The sequence below is a fragment of the Malurus melanocephalus genome, unplaced genomic scaffold (assembly GCF_030028575.1).
Source record: "Malurus melanocephalus ecotype Western Australia unplaced genomic scaffold, MMel_1.1 scaffold_439, whole genome shotgun sequence".
Classification (NCBI taxonomy): domain Eukaryota; kingdom Metazoa; phylum Chordata; class Aves; order Passeriformes; family Maluridae; genus Malurus; species Malurus melanocephalus.
Window position 1 is genome coordinate 550786 of NW_026623671.1, and position 27285 is coordinate 578070.

Consider the following 27285-nt stretch of genomic DNA (forward strand, 5'->3'; position numbering starts at 1 on the left):
GGAGCGAGGTGATTCAGTCTGTCTTGCAGCTTCAGAAACAGCTTCTATCTGGAGTTATACAAGGAAGTTTTGCAAAGTGGCAGGCTATCACTAGAGATTTAGTCATTCCATGTGGGCTGGATTCAAACTGAGATCTCAGGAGCTCAAAAGACAGAGCGACACAGCCTCCACAGAAGCCTGTGTACGGCAAGCGCGCGAGAATAGAGCCTTGTAATGAGAGGAAGCGCARGTTTTATTAACAAACAGTATGGCAAACCACAATTTCTTTTAAGATCACTTCATACCTCCTTAGGAGAACTATAATTGGGGATGCCTTGATGTTTCGCTCTGTGACGAGTTAAGAATTATGCCTGAGTCACTGTACTCGCCTTCATTTAAACTTTAATGTGCATTTTGCATTGGGAATAAAAACACCACTGTATTTACAACCTACCCAACACAGACTGGGTACTCACATGCAGAGAACAGAATGCCARCAATTGGGTTTGAAATTATTTTTCTCTCTACCTGTAAAATTTTGATCAAGACAAAACAATAAATCCCTTCATTTAATTTTCTGCTGCTTTCACTATATGCAGAGGGAAGGAAAAGTAACTTCTGAGGCTAGCAAGGAAAAGCAGAAAATAAAGAAAATTAGCAGAAGCAATGTAAATTTTTTTTTTTGGTGGCTAACAAAGAGGATTTGTAAGATCCAAAAGGTATAACTGAGTTCAGCATAGCTCCCAAGTTGCAACCCTTTGTAGTAACACCCTGAATTTTCTTAATTGCTTTCATTGCTATTTAAAAAAAAAACAGATAAGTAGCAGCTTTATTCTTTACATAAGATTTAATTTTCAGAGCGAATTAAAAAATTAGGAATCTTTATATTTATAAAACTATAATCTTATGTTTGCAAACAAAAAATGAATCAACTGCACTCCTTGCAAAAGCACAGGGGCAGATGTGCAGGTGCTGCTAAAGGGATGAGAAAATGAACCCTGTTCTTCTGAAAAACCTCAGAAATCAGGCTATACAAACCCCTGCAACAATACTGTCATCTGTTTAAATACTGGGACTATTGGGGAGGGGAGCTCAGCAGTGGTGGGAAGGCTTTCATGTGGTTACATGTTTATTTTATTTAATTTTTTTTTGTTAACTCCTTTGCTCTGTAGCTTTTACATATTAATAGCAGCTCTATGAGAAGAGGGGGAAAATAAAGTGAAGAATCTTTGTATCACAAACATCTACCTTTTTTTAGAATTTTCTGTAATTGTCCTTAATCTGGTTACTTTACAATCCTTTGTCATCACCATTTCTAAAACTTACAAATCCTTCCTGCAGAGTTCAGTATCTATTACTGATACTGGGCACACATGTTCAACAAAGAAGATACCAGACAAAAATGTGACGCTAAAATAATCATGCTTCTAAATATATTTATTCAAATACTTCACTGGTCCAAGCTGTCCGTAGAAACCCTTCAGAAATCTGACCTGTAAGTAAACTTGACTTTACTCAGACCTTCTTTTCAGTGGCTACTGGGAAATAATAAAAAATAGCAGTACTTGCTTTGCTACAACAGTAAGTACCAACAGAGATTAATTTCAGAAAATATACTGAAACATTTGAGGAACTGACCATTAAAACAGCTTCTTTCTAAATATTTATGAGTCATTTTATAACTGGAAGAAAGGTGTTCTGGAACACTGATCTCTAGTGTTACACCTACAGATCTACAGCAGTCACAAATAAATAATAAATATTGATGTGTGTGTGTGYAGGTCTATCTACCTTTACTGTATTTTCAGTGGGTGTACAATATCCAATATAATCCATAAGCTATTTGAATAGCTCACACCAAACTCAAAACACTGTGAAATACTGTGTAATTTTTACAATGTTTCAGCAAAGGWTTATACCAAAGCAATGCTTTCACTTTCAATACCACTGAATAAATGTACTTTCCCTATCAAAGATTTTGTGATGCAAACATGATTATTACTATACCTGATTTGATCATGGTATTCTTGGAGAGATCAAATAATAGAGKTTTTTTCCACCCTTCTTTTTCTAGTGCCTTTTAAAAAAATTCCACTATCAAAGAATGTTAATTTCTAAGGCTTGATCTAGAGATTCCTATGTAAGTATACAATTATTAGGGAAAAAGAGGCACAACAGTGAATATTTTAAAGCAATGTAATCAATATTTTTGCTTTGTGTAGATTTCCCTGCAACAATGAACAAAAAGATCTACTTCAGATTTAGAAACTCAGCTTTAAAGGGAAAGCTAGACAACAAAAAGCAAGAAAGTACTCACCTCTTCACGTAATTTTATCAACTGCAACATGAACGCACAAAAAAGATAAAAAGGAAAGAAATGGCAGGAAAGAAAGATCAGTTGTGTGACAGGATACAGAATTAACATTGACAATTTATCTGTTTACATGTTTAGCATTTAAAAATCACAGACAAACACATTAAAAGAACCTAAACATAGACTACATGCAGAGTTTTTTGAACGAATAAAGATCACTTTCTCACACTGTCACATTAAACAAAGAGAATAGTGTGAAATTCTCTTTTAAACCACATCTAAGACACCATCATGAAATAAAGGGGAATGACTTCATAGAAGTCTATATTATAAAGAAAAAAACAAGTTTACTATTCCTCTCTTCGAAGATTGTACAGCTGAAGTGGTTTTGTATATACAAGTTTTCAGAATGTTTTCTGTATATTTTAGTTGTGACAACTGATTTCTTATTTTACTAGCAGATCTAACTTATTAATAGATGACTGCATCTTTATAGCCTGCATTTCAGTATTTCAATTTTTATATACCTGAGTTCTACTGYAACTATATTATTTAATTTTATTATTGAACTTCATACTGACGGTTTTTGTCAGGTAAAAAAAAAATGAAGCAGCTTAGTTAAATGGCTCAGAACTATGATTTATTGAATAGCATATTTAAAAACAGACAAAGGAATAGGGAACAACATGAAATGTATTTCAGAAAAGACCCATTCCAGGTTCTTGATCCAGACCACTATACAGTGTGTATATGAATATATATATACACACATAGAGTGTGTGTGTATTCTTATCTAGTATATAAATTTATATTTAATAATTTATGATTGTAAATCAGCACAATCTAACACTAACGCTAATAATACTTCTCTCGCAGCTTTACTAAAAATCTAAATAAAACCTCAGCCTGATTAACAAACTATGTTGTAATATACTCTCCCCTTAGAGAGATAGATAAATTATTTGTACTGGAACAAAACGTATAATTACTCACAACAACTGTCTGCACAAGAGTGGCTCTTTATAAAAAATTACAGTTTTCTCATCGATTCCAGTTGAATTCGAAATTACAACAGCTACATAATTATCTCAGTTTATGCTGATACTTCACCTACAGTTTCATAACACTAATTTTCAACACATGTGCAAGCTGAGAATGTTTACTACCAATGAAGTCTCACCAGCATGAAGGAAACAAAAGAACCTCCATTATTCTCTATTGTTTCATATGGCTAAAACTGAAGGTTCGCCTCACCCCGTCACCAAAAAGGACAAGAGGCTCTAACGAGGTGTAATTAGGAGGGCTACACCACCCCAACTTGAACTGGACCAGCTCTTCTGCACCCAGCTAAAGGAACTTTGCTAGAATTTGGTATAAAGAAAACTGCGTTGTCGGCCAAACCAGCGCTTAAATTCAAGTGCTTGGCCTATCATAAATTGGTCTCTTTCTCCAGCTCTTCCCCCCCTTTTTTCCCCAAAAAGGCAAACATTAAGGCTCTTTAGAAAGAGACGATCTGGGAGTTGATCACATAGCTATCTTTTCTTTCTGAGGCCACCATTCTTCAGTTGACTATGATACTTAAAGGGCCAAAGTTTAAAACGACTCTCCCGCAATAGAGCCCGTCCGGGCATGCCACCCTGCTATAATCAATGAGAGTTTTAAAATGCTGCACATTTGTTTTTTCAATAGGTCCCAAACAAAAATGTTCTATCTTGTTTGTGCTGCATGGCTGAATTTAAGCTCTGCATGGGATTTGCAGCTAAGCTAAGTAATGGGAGAGGGTTGGGGTTTTTTTTAACGTTGGCTGAAAGATATTCATTCAAATTAACAAAAGATGTATTTTTCCCCCATTTAACAATGCTCKTGATGAAAATGTGTTACCTTTGCATTTCTATTTTGAAACATTATTTTTATTATGCTCACTCCTGAACTGTAAACAGCGTTAAGCCACGCGCAGCCACCATTTTAGGTTATGATAATCAGCATATTTTTGAAACAAAGATTTTTTTTTCAATACACAATTCGATACAAGAGGTAATCTGTTCCTTTGTAGGCTAAAAAAAAAAAAAAAAAATCTGGTTTACGCTGGTTTGAACCAGTGGAATCTCTTGTGGCTAAGCCTTCTGCTGTGACTAAAATCAAAACTGCACCACAGAGAGCGAGGGAGCGAGATGGGATGTGTGAGTGTGTGTGTGCGCGCACGCGTGTGGCCGCGAGGCTCCTCACGTGACACAGAAAACTACCGAATTTTTTTTTTTTTAAAAAGCTGATAACGCCACCGCCGTCTCTGTCCGCATATAGATAACGAATAAATGCTGAACTCTATTAAACGCCCTTTACACATTATCGTGGGTCGAACACACAATTTTCTGAACTTATGATGACAGTCTATTTATTTTGCTATAAACCCTCGGCATGTAACGAACAGATTTGTGTCTGGTAATGATCTGCTCTGCCAGGGCTATATGAAATGATACCGACCTTCTTTAGATCTTGGCGAATTAAATTGACCAACTTCACCCCCTGGTCTGTAGCTGAAGTTTGACACACTTTATGCACAGCAAGCCCAAATCTAATATTATCACAACTTTGTAGTCAGAAATTAAGTAGACATGAAATATTTGTTCACCACGAATCACATATAGAATGRACGGGTATAAGGATACACAGTTTAACCCAATGTGAATTTATTTATACTTACTAATGAACATAGTTGCAAAAGAGAAACTGTTGCATCTCAATAAAGTTGATAATACTCTACCTCACATTATTTTGGTTGAGAAGGATTTCTGATTTAACCCAGTACACACTTTCTCAAAAACATTCCACTTGCTAYGTAAAACAGTGATATTATTATTGAAGTAAAGCTACAACTTTAAGTAGTGTCTCACTGAACTGAAAAACTTAAAACTTTCAAGGGATTGGCTAAGTGTTGGTGGCCAGGATGACAAACAAGACTTGAACGCAACAGCCTGTTTAAGACCACTCTTGGAAAATAAACAATGCACACAGTAGATTTTGTGGGATGAGGTTTGTGAGGTGGGAAGTTCTTTTGATGCAAGAAACGACATCTCTTGATTTTCAGCCTCTGAGTGCCTCATCTGACTATGTTCACATGGTTCAAATTGARAAGAAATTAATGTATGTTAAGCAGTGACTTTACTGAACTGTAGGTACATTAAGRGCACAATATCACTACCTGTCTCATAAAACAAAGTTGCATTTATTTCAAAAGAAACTTCCAACAGCAGAACTGTATAATTCTTACAACTTCTTACATTAACTTTTCTGTATGCCCTATCCGGTAAAGTTGAATCTTAGTATAATCGTTACAAGGGAATTGTATTCTAAGTTGTCATCTAGACACAATGGCTGCGACTTCTGGAAGACATGCTGGAAAAATGAAGAAGACAAAAGACCAATCACTATTTTTTAATTCTTCACTCCGTTCATCGTACTTCAATCTTTCTTCCTGAGAGAACAACTGGAAACTCATACCTCTCATCCAAATCATTACAGCTTACAACTTGCCTATTATTAATAAGTAATATTATTTGAAACTCAACTGAAAAAAGAAAAGGTGAATGAGAAAAAGATCCAGATTGTTTATTTTYCCAATAGKGACCTATTTATTTCTAGCTTTTTAATATGGTCCTACTAGTCAGCATATATTAAGTTCCTTTTAGCTCCTCTCTCCACCAAAAACATTATGCAAATGTTTATGACAACGACAAAAACCAACAATCATATCTCTCGTTTGCCTTTGGGCAACACCCCTGACTTACCCAGATATTCAGCATTTCTACTGGCAGATTTTACCAATATTTGTGGCTTGGTACAGGAGCAATTATGAGCTGGCAACTTTTTTTCAATACCTCCTGTCAGAAGAGGAATCCCTTCTCTTCCCTTTCTCAGTTTGGTGACTGAATTCGGAAAAACAAACCCTCCATTTTCCAGTTAAACGAATTTAACCTCATGCAAACTAATWGAGAAGTAGAATTCCTACAATATTAGCATCAGGATAAGTCCATGCATCTACATTTATTTCCACCAGACAAAACAAAAGCAAGGATCTGAAATACCTTCAAATATTTTATATGGCTTTAAGTTACATTTGAGCATCCYTTCATCATTTAATCCAGGTTTTTTATTGATATAATAATGTATAGGAGTGAAAGTGAATTAGAGCTGGGGTTACTGAGTTAAACACGACAATCTCTCATGTTCAGTATCTGGTAAGTACCTAAAGCTTGATTTTGATGGAATAGTACATTCCATCTAATAAACTCAATACCAGTTGAAGTTTGTGCACTAATTGCTGCACCCACAGCTACATGCATATAAGTAAAGATATAAAGATATTTAATAAGAAAAAGAGAATGTGATATTTATTATTGAAACAACTCAATAAATGTGTTTTAAAAATACTGRTATTCACATATTTAAAAGAAAATAGGTGACTYCTTTATGGTGCYGTTTCATTATATTTTTCAATAAAGGAATGAAGGACTTTTAAAGGTACAGAGGCAACAATTTCAAGTTGGGCCATACAAAAGTATTTTGATTACCTAAAAGACTATACAAGAGTCCAGGAGCCAATTTTTTCTTCCATTTAAATAATGGTCATTTGGAAGAAAAAGCCCTCAAGTTTACAAATGGTTGAAGGCATCATTCAGTTCATTGAGATGAGACCATGTCTCTTTCACCAAGTTTGGAAAAAAATATCATCACTCACAAAAAGTGCACACATGAACCAGTTATTTAAACATTCTTTAAAAAGTGAAAATAAAATATTTTATCTCATCCCTACACATAAGATATTCTGTTATAAGTAAAGCTTCTTATCACAATTGCCCTTTTATGTCTGAATTCACACAATTTTTTCTTGAAATGTAAAAGCAGCAGCACCTTAAGAGAAATAAAATGAGAATCTTAACACTTTCACAGGACTGCATTTACAGTCATGACATGCAGACTGTGAAACTCTACTCCCTAAAATCAAATTTCCCATAAATTCGTTATTTAGGGATAAAACATCTTCTTTATTTTACTCAAATTTCACAATCTCCCCTTGCTGTCATATACAAATATGAAGATTATTATCCTTTAAATTTAACTCTTCACATAGATATCAGAGCTGCTACACTCTATTCTTATTTCTTCAGATAAATTGTATCCTGTGCATRATTTCACTCATGTATGAATTAAGGTCTATTACAGAGTTTAAAACTTACAGAGCATGACTAAAATACTGTGTAAGATTAGGGGTTACAGGATCTGTGTTTTGAAAGTCATTGTACCAGGTAAGAATCCAAGTCTTTATTTTTTCCTGTCATTGGTGGAGCTGAGCCTATACTGTGAGTAGAGGATGCAAAAAATTTCAGAATATTGTTCTGATCCATTTCCTTATTTAATATCACATATATCAAGTAAGCATTTAAGCAATTTTCACTTTCACTGGCAAAATAATTTAGATTCTGTCTGGTCAGAAGAGACAATCCGACATTTTGGAAAACTTTCAGCTAACTTCTAACTCAAAATATACAACTTTGATAACATAAATTTCAGAAAGAAAAGAAATATTCTGCTTTCAGACAATGTCAAACAAGTTTCACCCCCAAAAGAAATATTTACAGGTGGCTCAAAGTCTCCTGAATACAACATTGCCTAAATAATTTTCAGTAGTCTAGCAGGATCCTCACTGTAGTATGCACAACAACAATACGGGTACAAGATTTTAAAACAGCCTCAGGATTATCAAGCTTTCATTCATTAAAAGAGGTGGATAGCACTCTGCATCCCAGTACAACATGCATTATGAAAGCACGCTCTTATTAGTACAACTTGTGTTTTTGGTACAAGGAGAGAAAATCTGGTTAGGGAAGGATTCACACAAGGAAACTGAGTGGGATACTGCCTAATTCTGAGAGCGCACTTTCATTTGTTTTGCCTGCCAGTGTTGATTTAATTATGCTGCATTATTATCAAAGCTGCATTATGTACTTTTTTATTCCTTTTACATGTGTTTGAGGTGAAGACCTTGGCTTTGTCGGCAAACAGCRTGTTTCAAGTTATTTCTTAAGTACTAAATAATAAAGAAAAGAGAAGAAAAGATTTTTTTTGAGATAGCAGACAGTGATCACAAGTTAAAGGGTTAAATGTAAGATCTCCAAGAAACATTTTGAAGTTGATTAAGACCCCAGCTTTGCATTAAACAGTATCACTTCCACATGAGTTGTTGCTAATGCTGTTAAGGAGCAGCTTGAGAAGCCCAGTGTGCCAGTGACCTCCTTCACCCTCCAGCCACCCACTAGGGCTTCTTGATTAGCATCCTACCTGGTTCTCTGAGGAATTCCCGTCATCCCCTAGGAGCTCATTCCGCACCTCATCACTGTAGGCGATTCGTGACCTTTTCTGTAAAACAAAAAGAAAAAAGGGTTAGGAAGTAAAGCTCCGAAGCCATTGGTATCAAGGCTGATCATCTTAAACCTCGAGAGCCCCCTAATGGATACCTATTTGATTTAAAAAAATCAAAAATCTGCAAGTAAAAGTTATTACAAAGTTCTTCAACTGCTGTATCTTAACAAATTTGCATGGCAAAACCATGTAGTATTTCTGAGACAGTCACACCCTCAACATTGCAGCAATGAAAGCAACTTCTGTGAAGCTCAAGATACAAAATGTGTGAGGYAATATACACCAAGAGCAGAAACACTGAAGGAATACCAGTGCAGGAACCATTTTTATGAAGAGCACTTGCTAGCAGGTGATAGAATTCAACATAAAACTGCAATGATGCCACTAGGCAGGAAAGACTGAGCTTTTCTCATATTAAAAAAAACAAAAACCAAACCTGAACAAAATACATGTGACATATCCGATACAATTTAAAAGATTACTAATAAATGTTTTCAAAGCTGCTAAGGCTGCTGGGAAAGGACAGAAATTAAAGGGCAAAAGAAAGGAGAGAAAACAACAGCACAAGGAAACACTGGTTTTCAGCAGTTCATGGAAACACCACAAAACTGAAACAGTCATCCTTGGGATCGTTATGACAGGCAGGATATTAAGTAAATTCACAGCCTATGAGCACCAGATTTGCTCTTGAACTGATAATTATGTTTATTCTAATGTATATCAAGTGCCAAGCAATGAAAAACAAAATGTGTGATGATTACCAAGGTAGCACAGGATTCAGTGGAGCAATGGGGAAGTCCATAATGAGAACAACAGCCCAGCTTTCAATTTCTCTGTTAACCAAATAGCAGGCTCTTACTAAGTCAATATTCCCATACTTATTAAAAGAAAGACAGAATTTTTAACATATCGTCTAACTTTTTTTTAAGAGCATTTATGGTAATTCTCATACTTCCTCGGAGGAAGAAACCCAAGAGTAACAAGAATTAAGCTATAGGGCCTTCCTTTATTGATGGGAGCTTTCCTCACACCCTGACATGGTAGGGACTACCAGCAGGAACTCAGAAAAAAAAAAACAAACAAATCCTTCCTCAAACCTTCCCTTCATGGGCCATCATGCCATAACTTGGGACTGAGGCACAGGGAACATCCCCTAGAAGTTAAACTGAGCACAGGGAAATTYATTACCTTTGTGACAAAGAGGTTTGGAAGTGGGTCACCCTTTACACAAGGGACCTAGCAGTGGAGTGGGCCTTGTATGGGTCACCTCAGAGCAAAACATTTTAGCATTTTAATCTCTGCAGCTCACCCTTTATTACCAATATCATCATTAGAATGTTTACACATTTGTGATTCAKGTTCAGATCTAGATTGTATCCTAAAGCTACAGATGTACATAGCAAGGACAAAGCCATGGACCACGGACACATGGCAAGAGGTGAATTGTGCCACATCTTTTGGAGATCTCAGCTGTCACAGTTTCACACTAACCAAGCTARAGTAGTCTACAGCATTAAAGGAAAYGAGAACCTTTAAACAGGCTGTGGTATCAGAGCTGCCTGTTTAAATTATTCATTTCATCACTATGGGGGACTAAAACACTCCACAGTATGCAAGAATATCATATRGAGATAGGTTTTGTTTTTCTCTTTTCTCACCAAAAAGCCAACAAATTGGCATAGATTGCTCAATTATATTATTTTMCTATTTTTATTTGATACACATCAAACAAGGAAGGAAATTACAAATATATACCAGTAAATACCTTATCTTCTTTTTTGATTAAGATTCAATCTTAAGACCTCATTTGAGGTCCAGTAGTTCAACTGTGCAGTTTCTCCCAATTTCCCAAAATGACTCAGCCCCATTGATCCTATTAGTGYTGAATATATTTATCAGTATTAGACTGAGATGAGGTGCACAATGCTTCACGAGCTTGTTCTCCAGTGCACAGGTTGCCTAATAATATGTAGGGACTGAGATGGTCCTTGATTACAAATCATTTATTTAGAATATTTAATTGGATGGTATTCTCATTCTTAAGAGCCTGCATGGGAGAATGGAAAAAGAATATACTTCATGGGAAAGAAATAATCACTAATAACAACACAATTTTAAAGGTCCTTTATAATCCTCTATATCATCGCCACTGAACTTAATAACTATATTTGTATCATTGTTCTTTTATTGCAATAATTTGTCATGTCTGAAAATCAGAAATTATATTAAAAGAAATAATGCTTTTGCTACAATTAGGTATAACTCTTTGCCATAATCAATAAATAATTTGATACTACTTTTGATCACAGTTTCACTACCAAATGAATCAATAATATAAAAGGAAAGGCCTTTGAACTAAAGTGTTCATTTATTCTTTCAGGATTTGTCCAAAATATCAATATCTTGAAATACTATTCTTATTTTTATTGAAGTGCTATTGGTTAACACTTTTAAACGTGGCTATGAAAATTAGTTCAGCTTGTCTGAACTCAGTAATTAAATACTTTTTTAAATTTTATTTTTTAGTTCATAACCATCAGCTGTTTATAAATATATACTTTAGCCAAATGCAAGAATGATAGTTTGAGCTGGAAATGTCACACACTCTGCTACAGTTTGAAGGAACCCAATTCATAATGCATTTTATAAATAGTTAATGACTTCTATACATAAGCTAACCAGGCAAATCAAGAAATTGTCAACATTTTTAGTCTTAGTTGTCAGTTACCACTGTCTACTGGTACTTTATATGTATGTTTCTAGAAAAGACAGAAGATTTACAGAGTTTGTAATCCAAGGCATTTCTGGGCAGCTCAATATAGGTTTCAGAGGTTCTGTGTGCAGTTTTTTYTGTCTGAAAAAGTCTGTCATATACAGAAGTTTTCCTTGTATTTTRTATTTTCTTGTATATACCTAGGCAAAAACTCTGAGCACACAAGTGGTTTTGTTCAGCGAATGTGTTTGCATTGAGCACAGCATTGCCCAAACACAGAGACACAAAAGGGTTAAACTACTTTCCACAAGAACTTCAGCACTCAGGAAGTTTGAGGGGCTGTTTTAAATGTACTACAGTACCCAGACCTTCTGACAAGGAAGAATTTCTGATTCCAGGCAGATCTCTCTTGGTTTATGAACAGGATTTTTGCATACTGATTGGGTGATTTCCTTAAAGCCCTGTTCAAACAGATACACTTGCTCAGTTCTGTCTGGCAATTTGGCTTTAAAAAATCTGTCTACTTGACCCAAGCCTTAACATTTCCCAATAGAACTGAATGTGTTCATAGGCAAGCCCAGCTAAATTAGAATTGAAATGAATTAACTCAGCTTAAACTAATTAAGATCTGTGATCTGCAGCACCACCCCCCTGTATGATTCTACATGTGAAGCAGGGAACACGTAACCAGACTGTAAGAATTCCGCTGTACCACTAATCTGAGCATACCAATGAAGTTCGTCTATTACTAAAGCATATGAGAAGTTAATTTCCATGGCCTACACATGGCAAAGCAATTGCTTAAATTGCCTCACCTGGGAATTTAATACAATGTTATCATCAGACCAGCCACACTGTAAATAGATTTATAATGCTTTCCATGTGCTARGCTAGGTTGCATATGAATTAAGTAATGATCTGGTATTACAATACAATCAGCTAGTTCCCACACCTGGCAGACAGGATATTTTGCTAAATTACTACCCATACAGATACATCACAACATAAAAACAGAAAAGGTAATGGGAAGAGAAACAATCTCCATGGTGTATGACCGAATTTTACATGGTACCCAAATAAGATGYAGATAGAAAGAGGTATCCAAAATAATCTATTTCCAACATCTGCACAACAGAACACATACTTATTCATTTCTATTCAATTTTGGCCTAATTTTCCGCATTCTATACTTTAATTACCATCCACATTCTGAAATGTTCCCATTARTGAAGGCCAGAACTAGCCAGTGCCCCCTCACTCCAACGCACCTCCAGCAATCAGCCAAATAATTGATATAAAGTATTGTAAATTTTTATACATGAACTAAAGAATAGCTTTCCCCCTCCTAAATGCTAAACAGCCCCYGAACAGATGAGCAAACCTAGGTGCATTTGAGACAAAAGACCCAGCACATCCTTTCATCCCAACCTCTCCATTTTTCASGCTCAATGTTTTAAGAACTGATTAAACAGATTTTTTTTTTTTTGTGGAATGTGTGTTAACAACGAAAAGGCTTATTTATCCACAAACACCTGTTTTCATACAAAATTTATCACAATTTCCTAGTATATATAAATGTTTTTAAGAAATCTCCAGGCATCTGTTTCAGAGTTTGGCCGAGCTCTAAATGTAAATAAATACTTGAGATTAAAATAACCAGAAATAATTTGTGGGAATAAATTAGATTTTGTGTTCTTTGRGAGTAGTCACTTTCGCCACTCTTGCTAAAAGCAAGGTGAGAAAAGTGACCTGATCCCCAAATGGACAGCTAAAYACTGCAGAATATACACTTTCATCTCTGCCTTTTGGAATAGGCATTTAATTATTCCTTTGCTGAGAAGAAATGGAAAAGATACACTTTAACAAATTTAAAAGAAAAGCAAGTGGCCCTACTTAACAATCGTAAAGCTTATATTAAAACAAAAACACAAACTGACTTCTGAATAAATAAAAGAAAATCAAATTTCTTTTCAATTTGAAAAATTGTGTTCAAACTTCAGTTTTCAAAACTTCTATWTTTGTCTATAAAGGTGATCAAGGAACAACAGACTAGACACTTCAGACTGCAATTCCAAAGGGGTTTTCCTGTTCCTAAGTATCTGAGTTTATAGCAATTGGGTGCAAGATGCAGGAAAATCATGCTAATGTACAACTTGATGCAATGCTGGACTTCCAAGCATTTTCCTTAAGAAAACTGAAAAAAAAACCCAAAATCCCAAACAAATGGACACATTCCTTTCCCAAAGGTAAATAAAAACTATTCTACAAATCCACCGAAACTTCTGATTGAAAGAATCAATTTAACAGTACATGTCAGCTGGCAAATGTCAAYGTCTCAGCCACCCCCAGCCTTGGCTCCCTTCCTGCACACGTGGAGAAGAGGCTGCAGGCAACTCCAAAAAAAGAAACACACAACTCAAACACYGTGTTCTGCCACTGCCAAATGTCAACAGACCCCTGCAACGGCAGAGAGAAATCAAACTTCAAGTTCTAATGTGAAATTAATGCAGAGATACTACCACCCATCTTAAATAGATGMCACAAGTCCATAAATCTTCTTTTCAATAACCTTCATCAAACACATTTTTAGTTTCATTATGGTGTGAGGGSAAGGGGGAAAGTCAAGCAAATCCCCATGAGGACACAACACGTTGTGCTGTRTTGGTCATGAAAAATGCAACTTTCTGCCCACAACTTCCACCTCAAAACTCATGGTCAGTGGACCATGGATGTCACCAATAATGCAGATGCTTAAACTGCTACATTGCACCTGCTATGGGTAGGGAACAAAACAAGTGACCTGAGAGAGAACTGAAATTCACTGTTTCTGTGAATTCATGGAGTAACAGAGTGAATTCATATTGTGAAAAAAGTTGTGTTTAGAAAAGCAGCTTTAATTTACCGGAACTCAGATTTTTAAACTTAATAACCTCAAAATGAAAAGATTTTTCAAAATTCAMAAAGTTGAAACTAGCTGACCTCTGTCTCATTCTGCTTTTAGAGAATCCTCAAATATCCATGATCATCACTATGGAAGTTTATTGAAATATCTAAGTAAACCTAATATAATGCAATACAAGAGTTATAAATGYAAACACAGAAAACTTCAGGTGAGAGTACTGCTTGGCCTTGAACAGTACTCTCCAAACATAACAAGGAACAACTCTCCTAAGTGCAAATCAATTTTATTTTTCTTTTYGTTATAACCACTCATCTTTGCTTGTTTGAATTACCACATACAATTACCAAACCTTGGTCCCTCCATATACAGTACTTTATTCTTTCATCAGAATTTAGATTCTCCAAGGTGCCTTCAGTGCTGGGCTGTCCTGCACAGCAGTTTGCCAGCCTTTTTACTCATGTGCCATAACCTCAAAATATGCCAGGCATCAGCTGCTGCAGGAAGGAAGACTGGGTATATCTGCAAATTTAACTGTAATATCTCTGTAGGCCAACAGTGATGAGTGACCTCTGCACTGCTGACTTGCAGTTATTCCACAATCCACTGTTACCCACAGCTCACAGCCTGCTCCTRTAATGTGCTTTTCAGTACTCTAATTTCAGTATTTCGTTCAACCCCCTTCTATGGATTCCTTCAAATGACCATTATTAAACCATCATCTTTCATTACAAAGCCCATCTTTACACATCTACTTAGCTGGCTGAGTTAACCAACTTCTCTATTCAGTCAGTGGAAATTCCTTTAAATTGTGCATGAGATCACTCAAATTCATTTCTTCTCAGATCCACCTTTGTAAAAAGCCTATGGCTTCCTTGTAACCTCTCCGTGCATGTTCAAAGACCAGTCTGATAATTTAGATTGTGAAATTAAAAGTTGGTTGTTGTGCCTTTTGCCCTGATAGGTATAGCACACATATATTGGTTAATTTGCTGACAAAGGTTTTGCAACTTGCAGAGCCTTCTGTACCACGGCCATTTCTATCATCAGTGCTGCAATAAAAGGCAAGAGCAAGGCTGSAGAGGGGGGAACACTCTCTCTTCCCAATTCAGACAACAGTTTGATAATAAAGACTCCGCAGGTGAAAGACCACACCTAATGCAGGTTCAAAGTAATCCACACATTGACAATTAATTTGGGTGTAGGGGGACTAAGTGGGATAAATTCTGYGGTTTAGAGCAGAGGTTCACAATTGGTCTTGAAGTGAAAAGGGACACCTCCAGACTGTGGCCTCAAAAAAATCCATCTGTATGCAAAGAGTAGGAACAGCCAAAATCAAGCCAGTATTCTTGATAGATAAATTGATCCTCAACTCATGCTCAGGCTAACCTGCAGAAATATTTAGGGATGTCAATATGATCACTTAAAACAATTCAGTCACTATGTAAAATCCTAGAAGACTCTCACTCCTAAAACAGACTGTAAAAAGTCACGTGAGGCATCGGAAGTCAGTCACTTATTTCATACAGGCGGCTGTTTTTCTACAGAAGTCCCTGTGAGAGCTGAATAACCTGGATTTAAAGATCAGCAGAACTGGGCTACAAAAATAACCTTTTTGAGAATGGTTGAACTACAGCAGGTCTTTGAAATATAGACAGGCAGATGTACAGAATAAGCATGTGTGTAAGAATTAGAAGTTTCTCTGCAAAATTACCTCTTAGGGAAAATTGTTAAAGATAATGGTGGAACAGAGAAGTCCTAGTGCCTTTTAAAAGCACACCACAAAGCTTATGTTTCCTTTATGAAATCTTTATTGGTCATCTCAACTCATCTCCTTGCTGTAACGACCTAACTCATACACATATTTTAGTGGTTTCTTTTATTACTACGAGCTTGGGTTTGTGCCTTTATTAATAGCCTATTTCCACACATCTTCATTTATCCAGCTAATGTTATTTAGGGGACAAGGAGCAACTGCACATCAGGATCATGTACTTCAGACTGTTTTGTGGTCCRAAGACTTTATGGTCTGTGGTGTGTAACTAACACAAATGTTAAACCTTGGAGATGGAAGATAAACTCCAGTGCATTGGACTAACAGACAGATGAAGTGAGAAAATAAAAATACAGGGCCAGTTTCCTCCAAGGAAGGAAGTTTAATAAGAATGCCAACTTTAAAAGAGAGTGCTCCCAAAGACAGAAAAGCAAGGAGGAAAAAAAATCTTAAGGAGGCTGAAGATTTTCTAACTAATTAGCTCACACTAATTAGCTCATGGATAAAGATGATAAACATCTCAGATAAACCAAAACATTAAATGTTCATTAAAATATCTTTGTTTCAGCCAGTATCTCCATCTGGAGCCCAGGTTCCCATTGCTAACAGTAACAAGACACCTGCTGGTACRTTCCACCAGCTCCTTCCTTTCTCAGAAAAAAGCATCCAAGTTTTACTTCCTTCCTCTATTACTACTTAATTTGCCTTTATCAGTCTGTACCGACATTCTCTGGCCTCACACTATGGAGATCAGCAACTGTAAATGAAAACCTGTAATTGGGCTGAACCAGTTGCCATTCTGGAACACTACCATCATCTTTTTCAATTCTTCCACTCCCTGGATTTCTAACAGTAGGTAAAGCCTAGGAAAGATGATCTTTTTTAGGCTTTCCTATTAAAAGTTCGATTTTGATATAGAGTTCAGTTCTCTTAATAAATTATACATTTCGTCCTCTGTGAACTCCAAGTGCAAAAGTTAAAATGAAGCCATAAAGRCAGATCTCATTTCGGACACCCAGAATGAGGGCAGGGAGAACGAGATGTTTCTATGGCAGCTGAATTGTCCCACCTACATTTTAGCTACTCTCATAGGATCTATTTTAAATCAAAGAAACTTAAGCAAACCTTTCCAAAAATACTCTTTAGTCCATAAAAATCTATTTTTAGACACTGTCTTTTCTTTTTCGCCRAGCACATACACCCTCTCTCAGCAGCATCTACTCACTCATATACTGAAACATTTTTTAAATTTCTGACAATAATACACAGAATAAGAAATTTTCAATTGACCYCTAAGAACACAGTATGAAGAACCCTATCCAATGAGAGTGGCAGGGGATAATTTCTGATTTCACCACTAAGTAAAAATAATACTTGATGCAAAGAACAATTAAATAGACACATGGTGTAATTATGGTGGTTTGCATACAAATACACCCACAAGGTACTAATTTTGTGTACTTCACTGCAGGCATTCTGGACCCTAAGTATATTAACTATTGGTTAATCAAAAGGAAAATGAAAAATAATTGTGTATGAGATAGCCCTAACAAAATTAATTTTGGGATCTTGTTGTTCATGCTTCCTTAATTTATTATTTTTGCCCTGACGTGATTTAGCTGGGATTCCTTTCCTTCCTTCTAGAACATATGTACTTGCAGACAGACACATTGCCTTGCTTGGAAAAGATAAAAATTGTCTGAGTTTAGTAATTTTAGTAGTTAAGTGGCCACAATTTGGCTTTGAAGTTTGCAGCAGATTGAGGGGCGAGTAAATCTGTACTTTTACTGCTCCCCACCAAGCACTACTGGGACAGCACCAGTTGTTTCATGCTGTGTTAAATCAATAGCTAATATGGTAAAACACTAGCCCGATGTTCAGACATGGCATTTTCTAGTTTTATCACAAGCTGATGATGAGCAGTTCTTGCTTTACACTACCCGAGATAAAAGTGAGTAACTAATCCACTACCTCTAATTTATCAAAAACCCACTATCTCTAATTTATCAAACCAAAGTCCTCCTCCTTTTTGTACTTCCTCTGCATTCTTCACTCTCCTCATTCAGTGAAAGCACTTATTAAAATACTCATTTCTAAACAGAAGAAAAAAGATACTATTATAATGCATATACATATATGAAAAATAGCCACACCAACCCATCCCTACTTCATTCATTTCTTCAGAGCTTAAGTCTTAAACCTTATAACACAGCGTAAGAGAAATGCAGTATATTTATAGAAAATACTGATATTTACATGTATTTGGCATTTGAAATGTCTTTTGGATAGACAAGCTTCATCTAACTCATTGTTTTTCCTGTTACCTGTAGCATAGTCAGGAATTTTATCTCCAAGCGGACCAGCATGCCACACAAAAAATAATGAGAAACACCAATACTGGCAAGTAGCTCATTTCACAGTAAATACTGATGTCCAAACTCTAAAAATCCACTGAATATTTCTGTTTTGTCCCTGTTCCTATGTTGTCACCAACAATGCTTACACACTTCTACTGATCTTGTTTATAGCTGCCTAGATTTTCACTGTCAGTGGAGTGTGAACCTTAAGGAAAGTCTCACTTGATGTACGACTGCATAAAGACTTCTGCATCAGTCAAAACTTCAATTAGTCCAGAATTTGTACTGCCTCCTATAGTGGCCATTAATGGATAATAAGGGGAAATCTTAAGAAACAGAGCAGGGATGGAATTATTTCAGTAAATGCTGCCTGTTTCTTATGATCAGTAAATGCTGCCTGTTTCTTACTTCAATGAGTTTGAGGTGTATCTAAAAGCATCATACTTAATAAACCTTGGTTATACCCCTTACATGATACTTATTTTATTTAAATACCAATTGAACAGGCATTCATACACAAAAAGAAAGATGTTCAGATCTCTGTATTAGGATAAGGATTAAATTCAAAAGTTATCCCACTTTTCATTCGAAAAAACTGAAGTGAAATTCCAAACAAAGAAAAAATTAAAGTATCAAAAGTAATTAATTTGTATTATGGARTGTTGTAACATCTCTTCCAGGGGACACATTTTGGAAATAAGAATTTAATCCTGAGGATCTCATCTTTACAGGGTGAAGTCCAGAATAACAGAAAGATTACCTAATTACTTTYCAATTTCAGCTCATACAAGTCAGTKGCTCTCCCMATCTCTTCACAAACTACAGCAAATATTCAAATTATTCATATTAGAAAAATAGAACTATACAGCCATATTATATCTCTGCTCATTTCCTTTGAAGTGCAAGAAAGGCCCAGCACCATTTGACCAAACATCTGTCCCTCCACCCCAGCAGCTGTTCTTGCACGGCACACTGTAGAAACTTCTGGTATAACAAAGCTGTTAGCATCAAATACAGATAATCTGATACAAAGCAAAACAAAGTCTRATAGCATATGGCAAACATAATAGTTTCAACAGCAACTCATGAACCTCACATGCAAAACCAGTGTGGAAAGAATATATGGAACCAAAGGAAAAAAAAAAAAAATCCCATTTGTATGGGGTTTTAACTCTTGAGCATTCAAGGACAGACTCAAATTTATGCAACAATCTCAGGTTAAAATTTCAWCCTAAAAATGAACTCTCACAAAGCTAGGGAGTGATAACAACCATTCCACTAAAATCTCAGATGACACCTGYCACTTTCCCTTTCCCCATCATTCAACAATTTTCCATCTTACACCTTTCACAATTTGTATCTTCCTACCCCAATTTATCACATGCTGGCTCCAGTGTGATCATAGTTAGCTTTTTCTAGCACGAAGTGTGAACAATAAAATACCACATTTTGTTCCCTTCCCCATCACTCTTTTGCCATTTYCTCCTGGCTGTCCTCAGATATTTGGGTCCTTTCCTAAATCCCTCTCCCAAACCCCTCACAGGATCATACACTGCACAACAAACAGGAGTGGTCATCTGTAATTTACCCATTATGATTGTCCACTGCCACCAYGAGCAGCTTTTGTGCTTCTACACGACGATGACAACTTTATGACAAGATCACGAGAGGTTTCAAAGATTTCTGAAGCAGTGGCCCGATTGAAAACGTTTAGATGATGGGTGACAGCTTATACTTCTTTTTCCTTAAAACAAGATGTATACACCTGATAATACATGATTCTGCAGTAAACCACAAGACTGATACTTGAGCATTAACTGCAAAATGTGATTCCACAGCTAAGCAGAAAAGGAATCATAGTTGCATAAAGCTGACTTAGGGTATATTTTTATTTGAGGATAAAAAGGAACTATAGCACCTTAAAAAATATTTCACCAGAAAGTATTATGCCATTAGAATTCCTAGTTTGTATCTTGCATTTTGGATCCAAACACCTCATCAAAAAGAGGATATTTCAGTCATTTAYTATGTCCTGAAAGAATCATTAAAGGGGATCAGTAGGAACCAGTACTAAACAGTACTTCCATAGGTGGCCACTAAAGCCGACACATTTGTTTCACTGTGGGAAAAACAGTCAAGACCTAGCAGCTGGATTTCCTCTTTCTGTGCATTATGGATCAACTCTTTCTAAACAGACAAAACCACACAAGCACAGAAATTACCACAAAGCCAYAAACCAGAACCACTGAATAATTTATTTAACACAATCTGCTAAAGAGGGGAAGCATTCTCAGACTCTCCTAATCGCTCTAATTTCATATAGGGACATCCCTGGTGTCAGTGTCCCGTTGTTCTCAGGGGTTAGACAGTCCCCAGTGTTGTCAAGAAGAAACTACCAGCCCACTATCTCAAAGAGAAAGGTGCACATACATATTTCTCCTTTGTCTGTTTGATTTACAGACCTGAGGAACATGGATTACCTCTGTTATCTGCACAAACAAGCTCTACTAGAATCTTGGCATTCAGTCAACTTTTATCTTGGGGACCCCAAATTGTACTGTTAGGCAACACAGAGCACCTATCWCGACTGAATTGTCATACAAATAGATTTTTGTCAGATGTTCAATTTGTATTGGGGAGCATGCCAGGAAAAACAAAAGTCAGCAATTTAAAACAACAAACCAGCCCCTGTGCTGACAGGAACAAATTACTATATTCCAAATGAATAAGAATTACTGTAGATCACAGATCCTCGGTATGAGCACTACACAAAGGGTGGAAAAATGTTCCTCAAATTAATTCTTTCTGGTACCTCCGTGCTCAGAAACAAAAAGAGGCTGAGCACAAATAAAATACAACACCAAATAATACAAATAAGTTTATAAAAGCACATAAAGAGGTACAATCAAAGAGGAATTAATTATTTAACAACTGGTCATGCCAAGACGGGAGATGAGCAAAGACTCATTAGAGTTCAAAACTAAACTTTTGCAGTTGGTCAAATGGTGCAGCAGTGTGTTGTACTTCTAACAACTCCCAGATCTGCTTTCGAGRCAATGACCTTACAGAGCTGAGTGCACTGCGAGGTGATGCATGCATCTTTTGGGGCAAAGATAGAAGTAGCTGCAAAAACACAATACATTTTGTTAGCCCACCCTAGGAGCAAAACTTATTTCTGTTCTTCCACAAACCACACAGAAGGTCTAGCACAATCTTTTCAAAGAAATCTTCTGATCACTCTGTAATTATTCCTTTTCGAGTGACCCCATTCCACAACACACCATTTATGAAAAGACCTTGAAAACACTTTTCCTCTGAAAGTTGGTAGTATGCTACACAGACCTTAGCATTTGAACTAGGAATTATTTTTCTTTTATGGATTATAGCACTTAAAAAAGAAACTTTMATCTACAAGCTAATTGGAATGAAATTTGTCTAAATAATTTCTTCTGTTTCTTTTTCAGCTGTTTGCAGTATTTTTGGGGGTTCATTTTGGTTTTTAACTCTGTTGAAAGACTCAGCATGTTCATTTGTATTTTATCTCCTACCTTGACAAATAAAAGATTTCCAATCTTGTCTTTGTGACTCTCTAATTTCTTACCTTAGAAATTACAATGCCAAAAAAGCAATGTGAAATAATAATGTAACATTGAGCATTGGTATGCATAAAAGGACATAAAAACCCCACCACCCTAGTGAAAAAAAAAAAAATACCACCAATAACTACACTAGTAGAAAGAGTATACAAAGTCAGGCAAAAAGTAAAGAAATATTTATCTTTTTGAAAGCCATCTCCAGACAAAATTTATAAAAGATGCCTCCCTAATACACTTTTAGCAAACAAGTAATATTAGAAAAGAAAAGCTGCAAGCAGAAAAATAATTTAACTTCTGTTGGACCATTCCATTATCTGTATAATGTATATAGTGATTTCGAMGTTATAGGGTCAGGACACACTACAAACCAGCACTTCTCATCATTTTAAGATATTCCAGAGAAACTTTACACAGAACCAGCATGAAAAAGCAAGCCATGGAACACTAAGGGCCTATAACCCAACCTTGAYCTTAATAAATTAATTTGYRCATAGTGGTATAAATAGAAGGYATAAATATAATTTATATKTATATAAYAATTTATGTCAAATTTTATATCAAATAWTTAATAACTAAAACAGTGACAACCTAGTTTTGCCGAAAACAGAGAGCAGCCACTTTCCAGTTTACTTTTAAAACAGAGAAGTTTTATTGGACATTGAGCAGCTACAGATACTCACCATCTTAGCCTTGGCCCTAAAACCATACAATCATGATGCRTTTTGTTGAATGCTTGCCATGATTAACCTAAAACCTTGATGGTTGTATTTCCTGTCTTACAGGAGTAATTGTAAATGCAAGATGGTCTCCTCCACTGTTCCACTCTTCCTCTTTGTCTCTAAATCCTATGCACACCTTGAGAAATCAGTGTGATAGCAGCACAGAGGTGATGCCAGCCCTTGTCCCTGCTTGTATTAGAGTCAACTCTCTCTGTGACCACATTAGAGAGCAAGTCTAGCAAGGGAACTATATATTTACAGATCAAAATGAAAGATAACGTACATAATACAGGCAATATACCTGCACAGACAAATACTTATGTCATTCTAGYCCTGCTTAGTAAATGGAAGATGAAAGGAAGCAAAACTAATGTAATTTTGAATGATGATTTCATTATTTCCCGTGACATTAAATAAAGCATTTGGCAGTGCAGTAATTTTTTCACATTGTTACAAAATTGATTTAAAATTATGATGGTGATGGGGATTATTTGCWATTTAATCTATACCTGTCTGATTTACAATCAATACATGAATTAAAAAAAAAAAAACCCTAACATGTCTAAGAGTAAAAGCTGTGTGGAAGACTATATAAACTGTATTGATGGAAGCTATACAATGTACAGAAGCACACAGCTACCTGCTTCCTGTGGTCATTGTCTTTTTCTCATACACTGGGAAAAATACCATTCTGCCAAGATCTGAAGTTTTAATACTTTCTTTGTGGGGTTATGACTCTTTTATGTGGAATTCAGAAGCTGAAGCATAAGTACACAAGATCTACCTGCATCTTTTGACTTGAATTTTATAAAATTGGCATGGGACGAAACCCTTTGGTGAACAAATATATGAGGGAGATGGGAAGAGATTGATCAATTGATTACATTTTAAACAGAAAATGTAAGAAGGCACCTTCCCTGGCAAGGTAGAACTTAATAATACAATCCCTTTCAAATCTCAGTGGCTGAAGTTCTTTCTAATGTGACTTGATTTGGGGAAAATATCAAACTTTTCTCACTGCACAGTGACAGCATTCCTATCATATTTTCCTATTGAATGAACAGGAAATATATGAACACCAGCTATGTGGCTGCATCAATACACTCTTTGACACAGCAATTCATAGAGGAATGCGACTGAAAGTCTAAAGATCAAGTACTTCAGTTTTAAGGTTTTTAAATTTAATTATTAGGAGCATAACATAGGAAAATCAAATACTGCCTTAYGTTAAAAGCAGTACAACAATTGTGTTGTCACATAAACCTGGTATCATCAATGTGGGCATTTCTCTCACTAGCAAAGCCAATGCAAAGGTCAGATACTGCAGTTCTTTGTGCAGAGAGGACATCTTTCTGACTTTAAAGCATCTGTCTCAGTATGGCCACCAGGCCTGAGGGAGTTATTTGAGACCTACTGAATTACAAGCAACACAGTAATATTAGACAACACTGTTTCTCATTAATAGAAGTGCTAAGGGGGAAATACTGGACTTGCTCTGTAGTTACATAGMTATATTAAAAAAAAATTACCAGTCTGAGTGAACTGCATTGTCACACTCCAGAGTCCACAAAATACTGCTTCAGACAAAAAACTCCTGTACTACTAACAGAGCACTTCATAAAAAAATTATATCTAAGTAAAGAACAATAATGGTTCACAAGAATTCTTAAATTATATGTAATGACTAATATGAGACTTTATATAAGGCCTGAGAAGTGTGGAACTATTTCTTAAACTCAGTTTTTGTGTTCAAACTTAAACAAACTGCTTAAAAAAATTCTAATTACCTCTTTCAGCACAATCTCTGCATATCCCGATAGCTTGATAGGTGATTGTTGCATATATTTTAAGTGCTACATTTTTCAAATAAAGGTGAAGTGGCAGCAGTCTGATTTCCAGCTGGATGAGTTATGTATAAACAATACCTCAAAAAAAGTACAGCCTAATGTTTGTAGGCATATAAATCCAAAGSGTACAAACATAAGAATATTTATAGAGCTTTCCTCGAGAATGTTCCTCKTAAGTGAACGAGACAGAGAGATAAAAACAGATGGAATTTGTTTGCATTCCCAAATAAATAATTGTWGTGTTTTCCCCACTTAAGTCATACTATTTCCAGAACTAGGATCACACCAGAACAAAGGAAGTCTTATTTATTTTCTGTATATGCTGAAGCTAAATATATTGATCTATYACCCAATGCAAACCAACACATGCCTGCTATGATCCCAAACTTTTCATTTGGAATAACAGCCACTACTTAYCTAAGCAAAACTTTCACTGTTCTGGGAGCCAGAAAGCTCAGACACACTGYTTAACCTGGGCACAAAAGTGGTCAGGAAGAAATACAATTTATACAATTTATAAAGCTGACTAGGCATACTAATTCAGATTAAAGGTCTATCCAGTCTAACATGCAGAACCCAGGAGGTACCAATATTAGAAGCCCAGAGAAGSGGCCCTTTCCTCACACACTTTGTGGTGGACTGCAGAGCAGGCATTTCCCAACTGTAATGCCTTCTCCACTCTTGCTTTTTTATCATTCAGTAAATTAATTTGACGTGACCTGACGCGAATTAAGAGCAGTGGTGAATAACTTCTTGACACTGCACCTTCTCTACATGCTGCAATCATCTCTCTAGATATCCCTTCCCTCTTACCCTCGCTGAAGGATTTCTGTCCATTACCCAGCTCCTTGCACTGAGCTGCACCAAACCTTTCACTACCAGCAGCAGAACTATGTTCTACTATTGCATTTTTGGGGAACAGGGAATGATAATCACACACAGAGTCATAAACGTGCATAAGTAGAGAGATGGTTCACCTCAAACTCTATTCCTTCCCTAGCAATTCCTTCAGTCCAATTTTGTTTTCTGAACACTGCTGAGTTTGGACTTTTCATCATATTTTTACCAAACAGTAACATTTGCCCATCACTGGCAATGTCAGCTCAGAACAGCTTTCCTGATATGTGCATTTTTTATTTATCAACAGTAAGTTTTACCTCTGAGTTTAATGCTTAATCACTCAGCACTCTACTCCTGAAATAATTCATTTAGCTTTTCCTTTCACTGTCCTGCATATTTTATTATCACCAGCAACTTKGCCAATTCTTTCCTCTTTGTATTAAGACCATCTAAAAATGTGTTGAACAACACAAATGGGAAGCTGGGGGACACCACTGATGAACTTCCTCCATTGTGAAAATTAACCATTTCTTCTTACTCTTCATTATTTATTTTATGAAAATGTTTTCTCTAATGCCTCACACAGTAACTTATTTTTTTAAAAAAACCTCTGCTGACTGGAAATTTGTGAAATCTTCTCCACATATAATAAATTTGTTAATTTTGCTTAATTAAAGAGAGGTTCAAAGTTGCATACATCAAGAAAAACGCAATGGATTGAATTAATTAAATGAAGGATATGAAGTGCAGCTATATCTTCTAGACACTGACTACTGTCTATTTTCTTGAATTTTTCCTAATAAATTCCTTTTCAGTTTCCAAACAGATTTGAGCCACAAGATCTACTGCATGAATGCATAGTTTTTAATTTATCTTAAAGAGAACCTTTGCTGACACCTAGCAGATAAAAGATTAATTGCACTTCTTACCATCTTTATGGAAGCCCTGCAGCTGATATTTTAAAGTCCAAAATGAAAAGTTTATCCAGATAGAAAATWGATAGCACTCATATGCATAAAACTCCGCACATTTGCAAAACAAACAGAATTGCCAGTTACAAGCATAATGAAGTATTTCCTAAATACAGATACAGATATACTCATTTGAATAATTTCAAACATCTGCTCGACTCTCAGCAGATAACAGCCTTAAGACACAAAGATAAAAATCTATGCAATACAGAAAATGTTATATAACCTCAGAGCCCTGATAAGTTACTAGATAGGAAGCATTACTACTACCACTACTAGAGAAGGACCTCCTTCTACCCACAGAATAAAATCTGTTTTTTCCTACAAAGGATGAAACTAATTTAACAAAGTGCAGGAATTCTAATATAACCAAAGTTACTTAGTTTTATTAATGCATTATCATTTTCTAGGGTCTGTGCACCCCTGCTCCTTCCACAGCTTGACAGGGAGTCTCTGAATGGGTCCAAAGCACGAGGCTGCTCATGGCAGGACCACCCCTTCTCCTACCTTCAGATCCAGCCCTGACATCTTTTGCCATAAAAAAATGGTTTTCAGTTCAATTCTTACCCTTTCACACTGGAGCAATGACAAAACATTAATAAAAAACCCCACCATTTCCACACTGGCATCCTGCTTCATCATTCTCCGCGTTTAGGACAAAACTCAACTGACAAATCCTCTGCAAAAGTTCTACTCTGATTTTTTAGTTCCCCTGATCCAGAACCACAACTTTGATAACTAATTCCTGTTCTGGTGATCTAGTTCTAGGCAGAAATACCACTTCAATCTTGTGATCTGTCCACCACATACCATCACAGAAGAGAAAAACCATTCCTTTTAATAAAGGTGGAATAAGAAG

The 27285-nt window shown here is 36.1% G+C and overlaps 1 protein-coding gene across 2 annotated transcripts in view; it reads right to left on the minus strand.

Moving 5' to 3' along the window:
• Positions 1 to 27285, minus strand: part of VTI1A (vesicle transport through interaction with t-SNAREs 1A) — a 244606-nt gene that overhangs the window by 194515 nt on the left and 22806 nt on the right. Inside the window, exons 3-4 of one of the 2 annotated variants that reach the window (XM_057380166.1) lie at positions 8630 to 8707; positions 2297 to 2317 (exon numbers count right to left, since the gene is read on the minus strand). In XM_057380166.1, the coding sequence (XP_057236149.1) occupies positions 2297 to 2317; positions 8630 to 8707 (99 nt within the window). The remainder of the gene's footprint in view (positions 1 to 2296; positions 2318 to 8629; positions 8708 to 27285) is intronic. The other variant, XM_057380168.1, reaches the window with a different exon arrangement.